This window comes from Emydura macquarii, unplaced genomic scaffold, assembly GCF_026122565.2.
Source record: "Emydura macquarii macquarii isolate MOO-44397 ecotype Brisbane River unplaced genomic scaffold, CSIRO-AGI_Emac_v2 contig_1253, whole genome shotgun sequence".
Taxonomy (NCBI): domain Eukaryota; kingdom Metazoa; phylum Chordata; order Testudines; family Chelidae; genus Emydura; species Emydura macquarii.
The window spans coordinates 51,955,990-51,972,054 of record NW_027131390.1 but is presented as its reverse complement, the minus strand read 5'-3'; the positions used below and the strand labels follow the sequence as shown (position 1 = coordinate 51,972,054).

At 41.9% G+C, this 16,065-nt stretch overlaps 1 protein-coding gene and 1 long non-coding RNA gene across 2 annotated transcripts in view; one reads left to right on the top strand and one right to left on the bottom strand.

The window, feature by feature from the left end:
* The window catches only part of KLF7 (KLF transcription factor 7), a 63,445-nt gene that overhangs the window by 6,635 nt on the left and 40,745 nt on the right, over positions 1–16,065 (bottom strand). The window contains exon 4 of the mRNA XM_067548766.1: positions 1,477–1,600. Within this exon, the coding sequence (XP_067404867.1) occupies positions 1,477–1,600 (124 nt within the window). The remainder of the gene's footprint in view (positions 1–1,476; positions 1,601–16,065) is intronic.
* Positions 1–16,065, top strand: part of LOC137153437 (uncharacterized) — a 63,712-nt gene that overhangs the window by 46,133 nt on the left and 1,514 nt on the right. Inside the window, exon 2 of the long non-coding RNA XR_010919803.1 lies at positions 12,490–12,635. This is a non-coding gene — a long non-coding RNA (uncharacterized lncRNA). The remainder of the gene's footprint in view (positions 1–12,489; positions 12,636–16,065) is intronic.

Genomic DNA, 16,065 nt, shown 5'->3' with positions numbered 1-16,065 from the left:
AGCTGGATAACATGTTCAGATGCAAGCATATTATTTGATTATGCCTAAACTGGATCCAGCCTTCACCGTGGGCACTGCCAGCCTCCAGATTGGGGGATTTATTGTCTGATAATGTCAGTACTGTCAGACGTGATTACTTGGATAGTCTCTCTCTTGCTCCACCCTAATTACATTTTTTTTTTTAATTTTAAAGGGCCAGATTGTCAAAAATGCTCAGCAACCGTAACTGGGACCAGATACTCAGGGCAGCACAACTTCCATTCAGGCACCTAAATAAAGAGAGCAGATTTTCAAGAGGAATCAGCAGCCAGCAGCTCCCATTGTTCTCGGTGACAGCTGTCGAGCAGACCGCTCTCCAGGCAAACCCAGTCATCTCGTTTTTAGGTGCCCAAATGAGAGTTGTTGCATGGGGACCTTTTTGGAAAACCTGGCCTTGGATCTAGGCAATTTCACAAATTTAAAAAGACAGATGATAAAATATAAAATGTACAATATCACATAAAATGGAGGTCAAGGGTGCAATTGAAAAACAGAAGACTAGATTCACAGTCAGTGTGAACAGTCATGGTTCCTTTGATCTTGCCCAAAAACCTTGTGGTAAAATTTTCAGATGTGCCTAAATCACTTAGGCATTTTTTAAAATGTTGCCCTTTGTTTCCCCAGGAACCGTCCCCCTCCAACTGCATATAGGAAGGGAGGCAAACAAAGGGCCATGTATTCAGTAACTGAAATAGAATATCAATGATAGATTTACTGTGCTGAAAAGGAAAAATGCTGTCAGCCCTCATGGTTGGCTCTAGATCTTGGGTACCTTCGCCATACACCTGAGAACCTGTGAGCCTCCCACACTTCCCAGGTCAGGCTGTGTTGACTCCGGTCCCCCACTGATTTGAGAGGTTTGACAATCCTCTGGTGACTCCCTTTACAGGGACCATAAGCCAAGAGGTGGAGCTGAACCACAATTTTGTAAGCAAGGGAGGGCAGCTGGAATTCAGTCTTTTGTTGCTGCCCGAGTCACATGGGCTCATGGAGAGGGAAAGCCAAGATGTTGTGGCTAGCAGGTTTGGTACAGTATATATGTATTAAAGCGAGATGTTTGCTAAACAAAGCCGTACTGTCGATGGCAAAAAATTCTCACTGATTTCACTGGGACCACGATCTGACCTTGCGTCCATGCTTCTGCTTTAGGTACCCATAAGAAAAAAGGGTACAGAAAAGTTGCTGATCGTAGCCCAGTTCCTAAGAGGCAAGCTTCCTCTTCCCAGAACGACCCCACCCCACACCTGGCACTCCTGCTGGCTACTGAGGAAGAGAGGGGTTTCAGGGCAAAAACATGTTGGCAATGCACCACAAGGAAATGTGCACCACTGCTGCATGTTCCGAAAGCCAGCGGCCTTTGGTCTCTAGGGCTGGCAATGCACTGTCTTTCACCATCAGTACATTGACTTGAACGCTATATTTAGAAGGCTGCATTACCTGTCACAATGGTTGCATTTAAAGGGTTTTGCCCCTGTGTGTTTCCTGTAGTGCCTCGTGAGCTCGTCGCTTCGTGCAAAACGCCACTCGCACCCTTCCCACGAGCACTTGTAAGGCTTCTCACCTGCAGAGGGGGCAAGAGAACAATCAGCACTGCAATGAAATTACTGCTGCCTAAACCTTCCCGTCTTTTGCACCACCCCTGGCCACCTGGCCCCTTCCCATACTGTGCTGCACTGCCCATGAGGGCCCATGCTTTTGCCCCAGCCAGCCAGGTTGACCTTTGCCTCACAACTAGCCACACAGCGCACAAGCACCACTGATGTTGCCTCAGATCTAGCCTGCCCACCTTTTGCCCCAGGTATTCACTCAGGCTCTTCCAATCTATGGCAGACTCTCAAAGCACCTACCCATTCTGAACCTGTTCCAAAGCCCACTGAATTCAACAGGACACTTTCCATTGAACGGATTTTGGATCAGGCCCCAACTTCATTACATCTTTAATTCTTACACTGCCTTGGTGAAAGAAATATTTCTGTTTCTCTTTTAAAAAAGAACCAAACCTTCAAATGCCCCCACCCCTATGTTGTTGGAGGCTTATTTTCAATTCCTTGAGTCGACACTGCGTGCACAAATTGGGGTACCGGCCATGCAAGTGGCTATTCCTGTGCACAGACTGCCTGATATGCATGGGCAATCATGATAATAGGCACACAACTGCACGTCATTAAACCCACAGTGCTTAAAATGCCACTTAACTAAAAGTAATTCTCTAGTTCTGGTTTTCAGGAGTTGTCTTTCACCTCCCACCATAGTAGCACTCACATCTGCTCCTCCCCAGACCCCCATCTCCTGTATCCCCATTTAGATGCACCTGCTCAGTTGATAAAGTGAAGATGATATTTTACTGGGGCAAATGCAAGAGGAGAAGTGTTCTCTTGAAATCAGTTAATCCCACCGGCTACTGTGACTGATTAACACTTTTCCAACCATATGTTTATCAGCTGTTATCCTGCATGGACTTCCCTTGAAGTCAACGGGGCTGCAGGAGTTGGAAGTCAGTGCAGACCCCGCTCTGCTGTGTTCACTTTCCCCATTGGATACGACAAACCAGGTTCTGGGGGCCAAATGCAGCTCTGGGCATTACTCCAACACCATTAACATTTTAGAATGGATACCCTCAAGGTCCAAAACTCCCCCTCTTCCCCCACATCTCCTCAGAACCAATGTTTCTGTGCTCTTCTTCTACATCGCATCCATGTCACTATGTCCAGCCCTCCTGAGCAACCCGGCACTAAAAAGAGGGTGGAAGCATGAGAGGAGGCGGGGATGAGGGAGAACACAAAGAGGAACCTGATTTCATTGTTAATCTTCAAAGGAGGAATTTTAAACAGGGAGGGAAAGTTTTTTTTTAATTCTGAAAATTGCTCAGAAGGTGCTTCTGTAAACACTCTCTCTCACACAGTGTGTCAGGTCTCTCCATGTAATGCATTTACCACAGAGTATATTCAGCAGGAATGGAGAGAGAGCTGAATACTTTATAGACCGAAACTGGGTGTGCCACAAGTTTCAGGGTAAGCAAACAGGACAGGGAGAAGAGTGCAAGGACCAAATTCATTGCTGGTATAACTCCACTGACTGCAGCAGTTACCCCAGGAATTGATTTGGTCCAATGTGTAGAGGAAAAGCTGCTCTCTGACTAGTCATTTACCAAACACTATTGATTACAAGCTAGGCTCTGCTCTCCAAAGATAAAGTGGAAATCTGGCACTGGGAGGAGAGGAGAAGAGAATGGGCTGGGATATCTACCAGCGTTCAGCAATTCAAGCCTTTTACCTCAACTCAAGTTTGAAAAGCAAACTAAATAAAAGGATGCATTGCATCGTTCCTATTAGAAAAGGAAACCCTACATGAGGATCCAGCTGGTAGAGAAATGCCAAAGCACAGATCCATCAGTCAAGCAATCACAGCCTACAGGTCCTAGAGAATAAAAGGTAGTGAATGAGGGAGGGTTGGAGAAAAAACAAAGAGGCAAAAGGATTTTTGTTTCAAATTGCATTTTCTCTGCAGCTCAATCTATGAAGGTGCATTGTTGTGGGCTTTTCTCCCCAGAATACCATATGAGTTTGCATAAAGAAGAGCCCTGATATTTTAAGCCAATCATGCACATTCACCACACTGTACTGGTAACATCCCTCTAAAGTTCAAGATCACAAGGACTTTAAAACAGCAGGTCTCACATGGGCTGCAAGACCTAGGCAAAAGAGGCCAATTCAAATGCCTACGTTGATACGTGTTTGTAGTATTTGATTAGGATGTCCTAATTCTCTTCTCTTTGATTAGGATGCCCTAATAATTTGTAGTATTTGATTAGGTTGCAGATCAGTGTGTTTGTCTAGCAATTTTGGGGTTAGACTATAAAGAGAAACCCTAAGGAAACTGATAGCTAGTGACAATGAGAAAAATAGAACAAACATAGCCTAGGCCAGATTGTTCCAAGCTAGAGACATCTATGTCAATTTGTTAAAAAGGAGTTTTCTGCTCAAAAAAGCCATGAAGTTTTTCAGACCTCTCAGGCCCTAGATCATGAACAATGTGGTGCTTCCCATGCCAATCTCCACTGTGGCTCACACACTGACACCAGAGATGCCCCCCCCCCCCCCAAAAAAAAAGTGCACTCAACTGTGCTACAGCCTACGCGCTCTCCCCTCGAGCTACATTTCCATGTTCCCTCAGTCTCCATTGGCACAGAAAGTGGACATCCAGAAACAACTCCCCATATCCTGGTCTTGTCCATGATGGTGCAACATTCAGCTGCTGCTCTCTGGGGATAATGACATGTTGGTTTTTAAAAAGCAACATGCAATAGCAATAAACGGGGGTAATGTGTGTGGTGCAAATCATTTCGCCTGTGTGGCTGCAAGAGAAGAGATGTCTAGCTCGGAACAGAGTTGGCAAGGCAGATGTGTTTCTGCGTGGATGTGTATTTGCTAAATATGTTACGAAGAGAATGGGAGATGCAGATGCTTATTCAAAACTGGCAGATTCAGACAGCCTGACTTACAATCTCCTACAGAATAGAAGGGTTAAAAACAAATATTGTGGTGTTTGTCTGAAGTCAGTGAGCATTATGACTGAAGCAGGATTTGTCTAATTAACATATGTCAAGTGCTTTCAAAATATCGAGTGCTATATAAGGTGACAAGATGTCCCAATATTAGGGGCTTTGTCTTACATATGCTATTATGCTTCCCTGCCCCCGCAAACAAAAGTGTTCCGATTTTCCACCCTTCCCATCTGGTCACCCTACTGCTATATATAGCTTATTGTAGCTAAGCAGTAATTCTGTTAGGCCCATCTAGAATATGATGGCATGCTACATATCTCTGTTGTTTGTGCTCCAGGGGCACACTCTCACATCTCCCCGATTTGGCTTTGCATCTCGCAGAGTCCAGTTTTGTTTTCAGATTCTCTTCCTCTGTAACATGAGCCACATTCTGCCACGTCAGCACTCTTTTGTGCTCCGGGGCAGCGCACTTGCTTACTGTCATCCGTGTGACATAACAGAAAGACAAAAGAGCAGGTGACCTTTAAAGCCAAGTCAAAAAAGGATCCTTGACCCACAGACCTAAAAGAGATTAGCTTCCTTCCCTTCGCTCCTCTCCTCTCCCCCCCCTCCCCCATAGCAATTTTAAAGAATGGAAGGGGATAGAGAGAGATTTGTGAGCATCTCTGTGTACAAAGGATAAGAACTAACTACGTTACCCACTGTAGATAAAATGAAATGCCTCTCTTGGCTACTGGTCCCACAAAAGATGCCTGAGAGAGGGTGTCCCTCTGATCTCAGTAGTGGTAATGATGGAAAAGAATGGAGGAGATGAATTCCATGTATTCTCCTGTTTTAGTAGAGGAATTGTGAGAATAAGAAAGTACATGGTGAAATCCTGTCTCTACTGAAGTTGGTGGGAAAGCTATCATTGACTTCAGTGGGGCTAGGATTTCACCCTGTAACGTTATAAAATAAATACACCATGAATGAGTGAGTGCATCTCCCTCCCCCAAACACTGCAACAGTCGAAGTATTTCCATTGCAATATATTTTGTTAAATCACGATGTTTATTTGAAGTAATTTTAGACCCTGATCCTGCAATTTAGCTCCATGTGGGAAGATCCTTGTGTTCCTGGGGTCCCCACACAGAGAACTTGTTGCAACATCCAGGCAAATGTCCCTTATGATTTCTCTCAATTCCCCCATGCGAGACTGTAGGGAGACTTTTTTCAAGTGTCGCTGAGTCAGCCAAAATATTTTAAGAATGAGGGGGGAAATGGATCCTGACTGACATGTACATTTTGAACTTCATTTAAATTTAAAAAAATTAATTAAAAGCCATTTTCATTCCAGTTCTTCAATCCTGTGTATGTAATGATGGAAAGGCAAAATTAGAAAACCTCCATAAAAGTCATCATGTGCTCTTCACAATGACTTATTTTCATATGGATTCAGGACCCACAATCATGCATTTTTATAAGCTGTACAAAATTGGAAACTATTTCCTTCCCTTTTTAGAAATTGGAAAGACAAACACATTATCTGAGAGAAAAGCAATTTAAAAAGCCTGAGCTGCTAAGAAATTGTATGTGCTGAAAGCCAGTCCTAGAAATTTGGTTCCACCTGCTCCAAAGGTGAATTGCAAAGCAAACTGAATATAGAGTTACATGCAGGATCTCTCTCCTGAACTCCTTCCCATCCAAACTGTGGGGGCCATGCAGCACGAAGCTATGTGAGTATTAGAGCTGCTTCACTGACTTTTTAGAGAACCTTTTAATAGTTCCCCCTTCTGCAATATCCTTTTAGTATTTCCTGTTTCACAGAGGGTAGCCTAGAATGTGCCATCACACATAGCGGAAGTGTCAGTGTCACTGAAACCCACACCATCCAAGGTGTATGTCACACAATAATGCATTCTGGGATCGCTTTAGTGAAACGGAAGCTAGGTAACCAGAGAATTCCAGATGGGAGCAGGGTGGGGTTGAGGTTTCAATGGTGAATAGTTCCTGACCTGGGTGCCTTGTGGAGATGTTCAATACATGAGTTTGGTTTTGCTCACAGTTTGTCTTAATAACAAAAGCCTGCTGTATCACAATAAGAAACCTAATACGATACATCACACAATATATATCTTACGTTTACCTTTCATACCCGAGTGCTTTACAAACTGCATCCAGGGCCTACCAGTAAAACAGAGCCTTCGCTGGGGAAAGAATACCCAGCACGCTGCACAACAGGAAACGTTGTTGGTCAAGGACACTAGGTCAAATTTCTATTTCTATGAAAGATGCCAAGTGATCGTCAACATCAGCAGGTTGTAGAAAAGATAACCCTTTTAAAGGGCTCCTCCAAAAGACCCAGATCTTAATAATAAGCTTATTGGGGCGTTCGCACCACCACCACCCACCTTTCATTTCACTGTGCACACTCTACTCCATGATGGAGCATGGGCTACTATGAACCCCTGTCTCTCTATAGACCGATTTGGAGTAGCCCAAGATCCTTTGCTGACTGTCCATCCACAATTTACAACTATATGAGCTCACATAGCTGAGATCTTAGTCTGCTTAGAGGGTAAAGTCTCCTGAAAAGACACATAGCCACACCCTCGGGAGGTCAAAGATACAACTTCTGTGTCCTCCTGCAATTTGTGCACCTCTCCTCAACCAGTAAAAGTGAAACTTATTATAAATTCAATTTCAGCTCCTTTTACGGTCCTTTCATTCCTAAATATGCTTCTAATTTATTTTTGCTGAGAAATGGAAAATGCATTTTTATTTAAATATACAAAGGCTAGAGGGTACTGGGCAGTATTTAACTGTTTTGTCACTCTTTTCTGCCTATATAAGCATTGGTTTAGTCATTACAGTTTTGGCACCAACCAGAAAGATGACTACCTACCCAAAAGGCATTGAGAGGGTGATAGTATACAAAGCAAATGGATATTAGGCAGAATATAGAAGAAGTGTTAAATATACAATGTGATATGGTTTTTATCTCAATAGGGATGATCAAGTGTTATAATTAATACTGGTTTGCATGTACACTGTATAGCTATTTTCATCCAAAAAACCCAAAAGTGTTTGTACAAAGGTGGCCATAATCATGCCCTTGACTTTGGATTGGCCCCTGAAGATCTTGTCCAAGGTCACCACACAAAGTAGTTTTCTGCATGTAGTCATTCAGTGAATGAAAATACATTATTTTGACTCCACCTTATTTCCTGTCTGCATACACATCTCTGCACATACACACACTCTGCAGTTGTATAACTAACAGTGTTCAAAGTACGTAACTAATTTCAAAGAAAGGAAAATATTCCATTTTCTACCCTACTTGCAAGGAAGCATTTAATAAATGTCCATTGTCCATCACCACGTACGCTGAACACAAAACAGCCTGAGGAAAACCACGTTTATTCTTCCTGATCTATTCAGGGCTCCCATCAAGAGCAATAAAGCCTTCTAATTTCTGATTTTCTTTTAAATATGTTCTAATAAGCTTAGCCAAGAAAGATTTTCCAGGATTCTGATATCTGAGCAGAAGGATTTAGTTTAAAGAGCAGGACTGGGGACACAGGTGCCAGACGTCATGTAGAATTTGCACTTATGCTCCATTAATTGCCACCATATCCTCCCCCACCTCAGAGCCCTTGGGAGAACAGCAGAGCAGCAGGCCCAGACTGGTACCCAGCAGCAACACCAGCAGCAAAACTAGCCAATTAGCCTCCAGAATAAGTGTGTGTATGGGGAGGAGGGGAAGTGGATGCAGTTGCCTAGCAACCAGAGAGTAGAAACAGCTGTGTAGCAGGCCCAGGCTGGTACCCAGGCAGTGACTGGCTAGCCAATTAGCACACTGCATTTAATGCTGCTGTGGTTTCCTAGTAATAGGCTGTACAAATCTGTCTGTTGCACTCCTCCTTTCCTCATATTTTCCCCCAGTCATGCTAGGCATTACTGTTTGCCCTAATTACTGATTCTCTGCTGCTTCAAGCTGCCATTATTTTTGTCCCCAGAGAGCCTGGAAGAACTTTAAAAAAAATCTCCTCTAATAAGAGCTTTTAGTTTCAAATTCAGTTTAGCTCTAAAAGCTCAAGACGCAAGATGAGGAGATCACAGCAAAATAAACAGATAAAAGGGGTGAGGAGGAAGCAAAGATTTAATTCACTGTGAAAGATTTTTCCAGGACCCCACAACAGATTTTTTTTTGCAAGTTACACTGAAGAACAAGTAATGAAAAGGGCTTCTTATAACATGCACCATAAATTTCCACAATGCCACAACTCTATGGCAAAGATCTATTGTTTGTACTATTTTTCATTTTGTGCATATAAATTCTCTGAGAAATTTCAGGCAACACAGGAAGACTTATCAGTGATTAGAACTGGTGGTTAAATATTTTCACAAAAATATTCTAACATTTTAAATTATTTTTTGTGCTAAGGTTTTGAAAAAAGAATAATTTGTATTCGAATGTTTTTTGTATTAATTTTTTACTCCTTTTTCCTTCTGCCACTGAAAAATAAGTAGAAAAAAGGGAGGGAGAGGGAGGAAAGAGGGCAAGTGGGAAAAATGAAAACTCCCCTAAATTTCTCATTTTCCAGTTTCATCAAAAAAATGGAAAATGAAAAAAAAATGTTTCATGCAAATTTTTTATTTTGAAAAAATAAAATGGTCATTTCTGAACAAACAAAGTGTAGTCAACTATGTTGTGATAAATAAAGACACAAATGCACTAAGAATGTCCATCATTTGATGAATCAGAAACGTTACAAGGTTGGTGACGTTTAAGAAGGTGGGGGGGAGATTTTCTAGAGAGAGAATACATACTTACTGGACCTGATCCAAAGCCCATGAACTCAAGGAAAGACTCTGAACATTTATCAGCACTTTTAAACAAATTGTATTAATTGTATTGCACTTGTATGAAGCGCAATTCTCAATTAATCATAACTCAGTCAATCGAAACCAGTTTTCAACAGGTATGCTCAAAGGTATGTCTTCTATACAAGGGCTATTTCCATAACCCATACCAACTTTCCAACCCCAGTCCTCACAGTGTTACATTTTTTTAAAAATTGTTTTCTAAGGGGAAAGGGTTTTCCTGCCCTCCCCCTCCCCAATATTCATTCCTCATTTTACAAAAAACAATTTTTGCTCGAACTTTTAAACAAAACAACCCACTGCCCCCACTAGGAACAGACCAAAACACCTGAAAAGGTGCAAGTTTTGCAAACTAAAAGGTGGCTGAAAACAGATGGAAAGCTTATGCAAACAACCATAGTGTCTACTGTTAGTTCAACATATAATACACAAGCATTGATAGAAAATCCTCCTCCTTTAAATAACATGTTGGTTCCAGAAGTCTCTAGTACATTAATCATCACTTATGGACATAGTTTTGCCCTACTAAGACTTCTCAATTGTCCAGCTAGTCCAATGTCCTGCTTCTGTCAGAGATAAAGGATCAGATGGTTCAGAGAAGGCGTAAAATCCTCTGTTATACTTTTAATTGTGCAATAGTATACCATGATGGGACAGTTCTTTCTGTGCCCAGCTGATGATCAGCTTTTTATCTTGCAACATGAGCCCATATAAGGTTTATCTTAATAAGTAGAACTGCCGATGTTTTCGATTGTGGGCCCAACCTTCAAATATGGGTTCAACAGTTAGGTGCCTAACTAAAAGCACAGATTTAGGCATCCAACTTTCAAAATCTGGCCCTTAAATATCTAGTTTTTAAATTTTTACTCAGTCATTTGCCTCAAAATCTCATAGCAATAAGTGGCATGTCTTAATTAGCTGTTGCCAAAAAAAAAAAAGTACTCATTTATTTTAAAGTTGATTTGCAAAGCAAAACAATGGAGTTTATGCCCTTTTGGGTTTCTTTGTAACATATAAAAGTGGCTGTGAGCAGAGAGAGACTGCTAGGCTTGATTCCCCATCATACAAAGGTTTTTACATCCCTTCTGAGTTGTCTGGATAATTTGAGTTGTACTGTATACTTCTGTCTTCTCCATTCCAAACTGACTAGACTGTTTTTTAAACTCCCTTGTCTCTTCATCATTTTTAATATATTACAGCACATTTTAGCTTATCCATTGGTTACCAAAATACTTGCATATGGCCTTAAGCAAAAGCTTCTTCAAAAGTAAATAAAACAATCTTTACTGGTTATAGACCCTGTTCTGATCACATTCTCCAAGAGCTGCAGCAGGTTAGAAAGGCACAGTTTTAATTTGCAACAATGATGCTGGGTTGTCCCCATCTTATCCAGATCCTGTATCTGTTTTTAAATTAATTTTCCCAACTAGTGCTAAGATAAGGTTCACAGGTCTCTACCCACAGTCACCCTTTACCCTCTGTTTCAGTGTGGACACAATACCTGGGCACCATCCACTCGTCAGGCATACAAACTATGTTTATTTAAAAGCACATATTTTTGTTAGTGGCTCAGATGCTTCAACCTTGACTGCCTCTGAAATGATCAGATCAGTCACATCCAATCAGTGATATAACTGTGATGGCATTTAACATCTTAAGGTGTTTTCATCTCTGAGTGTTCTTCACATTTACTAGGTGTGAAAAGCATTCCCAGGGTAGAGATTTCTCCACCATCCTCTGCTGAAAAAACAATGCAGAGAAACACTTTAGGATCCAATTCAAATGTCCTTATTTCTGCTGAATGGTGCCTTATTCTGCAGGTAGTGCCATTGATTTTAATGGGACGGCTCAAGGAGTAAGGTATTAGACTCTCTATCTTAGCTTTGTTGCACAGTGCATTATTTCTTTTTACTTGGTATTTGATTGTCTAGCAGAAGTTATTGTATCCCAATACTCTCCTCCTACTAGGGTTTCAGGAATGTTTTGCTATGTAGGCCTTGTCTCCTAGCTCACCAGTTCTGCTTTTAAGCTGCTGGTATTGGTATCTGTATCTTCCATTTGTGGTGAGGTACCTGTTTCCATGCCCTTATTTTTGCTGACAGTTCTTCAGTGGATTGCTCCAGCTTGTCCAACCCTACCTCTTCTTTTGCGAAAGTCAAAATTATTTCCCTGCTGTGCACAGTTTTATTAAATGCTCCTCATCTTCTTGGTAGATATCATAGTCTGTCCCCTGGCTCCTATATTAGAGAATCTTCTGAAACCTTAATAATACACAGCACAGTTTTTGCATCCTTTTCATCCAATGATCTCACAGGGTAAGCTTCCCATCACCTCTGTGAGGTAGGTATGTGGACACAGAGGCACCACAAACTGAAATGCAACTACACTGCAGGAGAAACACAACTTTTTAACAATGCACAACCCCACTTACACAATGGGAGGTGAATCGAAACTACAGGGAGAATTTAGGTAACCAGAAAGCAATGACCTGAACTGCATTACAGCTGGGAACACATGGTTAACATCTCTACCTTTACAGAAAATGCCATGGGACCTTAGCTTACCACTGGAGGTAATCTATTCTAAGAGTCAGCATCTCCAGCAGCTCTGTGCTCCCTCAGCTCACAGGGAAGGACAAGGGAACTAGCTTCCTGGTCTAGGTACTGGTCCCATGCCGATGTGCATGACAGCAAACAAGGAGTCACCATGGACTTGCACTAAATACAACCTAGGGAGGAACCTCCCTACACCCAGTCACCCAAATTCTATGGAGAAAACCCCATCAGTTCCTTGCAAGGTTCTCCCCACTCCCCATCTGTATGTCGATAGGATCTGGTCCTATCCGAATGAGTGTGTGTTTCGGAGAAGTCACTGGCTCAGGAGAATGAGAAATGGAGCCTCTCACCCCTTGGCCACCATTTCTAATCCAGCTCCAGACCCCAGTGACCAAAAGCAACTGTTAGCCAGTGGTAAGATGGAGACCTATGTGAAATGAGACGAGGGTCTCATTATAAGGGCTCAGCCCAGTTACTTGAGAATTGTCGTGCACGTGATTGACATCTTTGTCTGCTCTGCCTTAGCAGAGACCAAGGACTGAATGGGTATGGAGATGGCTACCCAGAGGCACTTGAGGTGCTCCCTGTACCCTGGAACAGACTGGCATGGCACACGTGGGACCTTGCATGGTGCTGCGGCTGTTTTGTAGATAAAGAAAAAGTTTTAAAATGTAAGTACTATCTTTCGGTAATTTAGGCCTATGTTGATATTCTCCGATGATCTAGTACCTTTGAAGGGCCCCTTTCCACAGACAAAACTCTCACTGGACTAAGGCTTTGGCTCTTTCAAAAGTGAAATGACAAAGCTTTTCTAAAACTAGCCGAACATTAAACAGATTCAGGAAGGGAAAAGACAGACTAGGCTCATTTTAATCAGTTAGATGAACTCTAGTTTCACTTCTATTCAAACTACAAAAAAACCAGACCAAAAAAACCTTTCAGGTTTAGCAATGCAATAGTACAGCCAAACTAACTCAAAGTAAATATAACCAAGAAAGAAAGGATGTCCTCCCACTCTTCTCTTTCCTCAGGTCTGCTGCACTCTTTCTATTGACAAGTACTCCCACTGTTTCAGTTGTCACCACTGATAAACTTGGAATTATCTGTGACCAATTATCTGTGCTTTTCATCCCTCCCACTTTTCATGTTGTTAACTCCTGCAGATTATCTCCTGAACATCCCACAAAGATGTGACTCTTTCTTTTAGCACAGCAGTAACTGGGCCAAATGCAGGTGATCTCGCATCTTGATTTCTTCCATACTGCCTACAGGCTCTTCCAAATTCCTTCCCCAACTTGCTTTGCTTGGCTATTCAAGTCTTCTCTCTCTCTTCTCTTCATCACTTGGCTGGCTTCCGACCTACTTGCACTGTCATATTAATACAATGTAGATATAACTTCACACACAAATGATATCACTGGTCTTGCTGTCTAATGCTATCAAATCATCTTATTTCCTCTCTTATTCCCTGATTTCCTATTCCTTTTCTTTATCTCCCAGCATTCTTATCACTACTCCTTGCTTCCCTGGCCGTTTCTAAATACTGTGCTTCTAGCCCCATTTGGAAATCTCTTCCCCGCTGTTATCTTAAATCCCATCTCAAAACCTTTCTCCTTTTCTTATTGTTTAATGCTGCTTCTAATGATCTGATGTCTCCCTTTTCTTCTTCTTGTAACACTATTAATTTGTTCTCATGCAGGACCACCAGCTGTTGATCTGTTTGGGTTGGTTACTCTTAACCATCTCTTTGGATCAAAGACACTATGTAATGTAATATAAAATGTACTGACAATGTGAGACAGGCTAGCACCTAAATCTTAAAGCCCATAAGATACCTGAGGAAATAAAAGCATTAGGTAGCTAGATCTTACCAGATCCTAATTTTAAAAAGAAAAAAAAATCCTGAAGTCTCCAGATCATCCCAAAAGACACACAAATGAGCTCCCAAGCAGGATCTATCAGAGGGTCATCTTTAATAAAATCCCCTACTTAAGGATCTTCCTTGCAAGTCCATCAGTAGTGTTTGTTTTTGGCCCGAAAGTCTCCATCCCATCATTATACTTCCCCCTCTGACCCACATTAGTACACTGAAGTCCAATATGACAAGCCTCATCAGAAGACCTAAATCTATTCCACTGATCTTTGATCTTACAGATAAAATGAATCGTGGTGACTAGCCCTTCTTTAGGTCATATGCCAGCTCATTTTGAGACGTGTTTGCAATCCAGACCCTCACCAGCAATATCCCGCCTTCTAATTTAGGAGGCGGCTGATGACTGCACTTTTTTTTTTTTTTGGCTCATTCCAATTATCTCCCTCACTGCTACCTGCTACATTAGTAATTCAGCTCCATACATTTGTTAAGGCTGGGCTAAAATCTCTGTCTCTCAAAGAGATGAACTGTTGTTGCTTGCACCCATGTCTGTTATGTGATTAAGTGTGAGTGAATGTGTTAAGGCTGGATTACATCTGCAGCCATTTAGATTCCACACCTCACTCCCTCATTAGCTGCACATCTTTCTCCGACACATGGCTCACCTTTTCCTGCCATTTACAGTTCTTTGTCACACACTTCTTCCTATCCATTGCTTGACTTCCCCATTTCAATCTGCACAACATCCATTTTAATTTCCCCATTTAGTCAGTATTCCCTATTCCCTTCTATTTTGTCCAGATTATTCTTTCCTTTCCAAATTAAATTCTCTCCCAAACAAATAGTTGTTTGTCCTTTTCCAAAAGGTCATCAAGATGATGGTTTTGTAGTAAAAATGTTGCATCAAGCATGCCATATAATAATCTCCTGAAACTCTTACATATGACGCAGCAGAATAATAAGAGTTTGTACAGCACCTAGTGCATTGCGACCCCGATCCTGACTGGAAACCTCTGAGTGTGACTGCTTATATAAACGCACTATATACGAAAAACTCCGATCTAGTTATCATTTTGTAGCATCCCTAGCTTAGTTTGTATTGTTATACACTAAAGAAAGCCAGCCCAGTGTCCAGTCAGTGTTACATATGAACGAAAGGAATGCAAGCCTTCCCCCACACACAGGCATGGCTTTAGTTTTCAGGGAAAGGAGTGAATGAGTTTGATCTGGTATGTTGTCTTTATATATGAGTTGGGTGATCCTTCTTCTGTTCCATTGCTCGATATGAGCCCCACCCTGAGAGCTCTTTGTCTGTAAGCACCATTCTGCCCTTTCTGCACAGAGCAGTAACTGGCAAATGGCTCTTGTGTGACACATGCGCGAGCTACCAGCCAAAGTAAAATATCTTGCAATCATTTCAGACTCTCCATTTCAGCTACTGACTGAGCCAAGTGGCTATTGGCCATTGGCACTGTTGGATGCATTCACAATCGACAGTACATTATACTGATGACAGTTCCAGGCAGGCTGCATGCAAAAACAAAGAACCAAGCGAGATGAGTGCTTCTTGACTATAATTTTGGATGTGGGGGCCAGGAGGAGGCAGCTTGAGTCGTTTACAATATATAGCCCAGAATTTCCAAAGCCACTCCCCTCTAACATTTACTGTCTCTGTTTTGGAGGCAGTTTGACTCTATCCTTGTGTTAGAACCAGTAGCTTTGCTGTTCAAAGTGATCAGATTTAAGCTCCTGATTATACTACACATGCAATCGTAGAAGAAGAGCCTGTTACAACACACCCAAGGTTCAAACCATGCCCAAGGCTTTTGCACAGTTCTTAAAGTGAAGTGGTGTATCCTGTCTCAACGGAACAGTGCTTTAAAACTGTTCTTGGGGACAGCCTTGAGTTAACTGGGTCCACCACTAGAGTTCTATCTGTAGCATAGACAGGACACCTTGGTGGAGAAAGTTCTACAGCTGTGTATTATTCTTCATGCTATCAGAACTACCTCTGTCATCGGCTTCTCTCTGTGAAAGCCGAGTAGGACTTCTTCCAAAAGCCATGAAATAATCTGTGGTCTTATTCTGATATTTTTACTTACACTGACTGGCACTTTAGTCCATGAGTAGATCCACTGAAGCCAATGGATGATCTGTGAGCTAGGAAGCTATTCAGCCTGAGTAAAGGTATCAGCATAAGACTCTCCAGATTCTTGTCTATAGTTAGA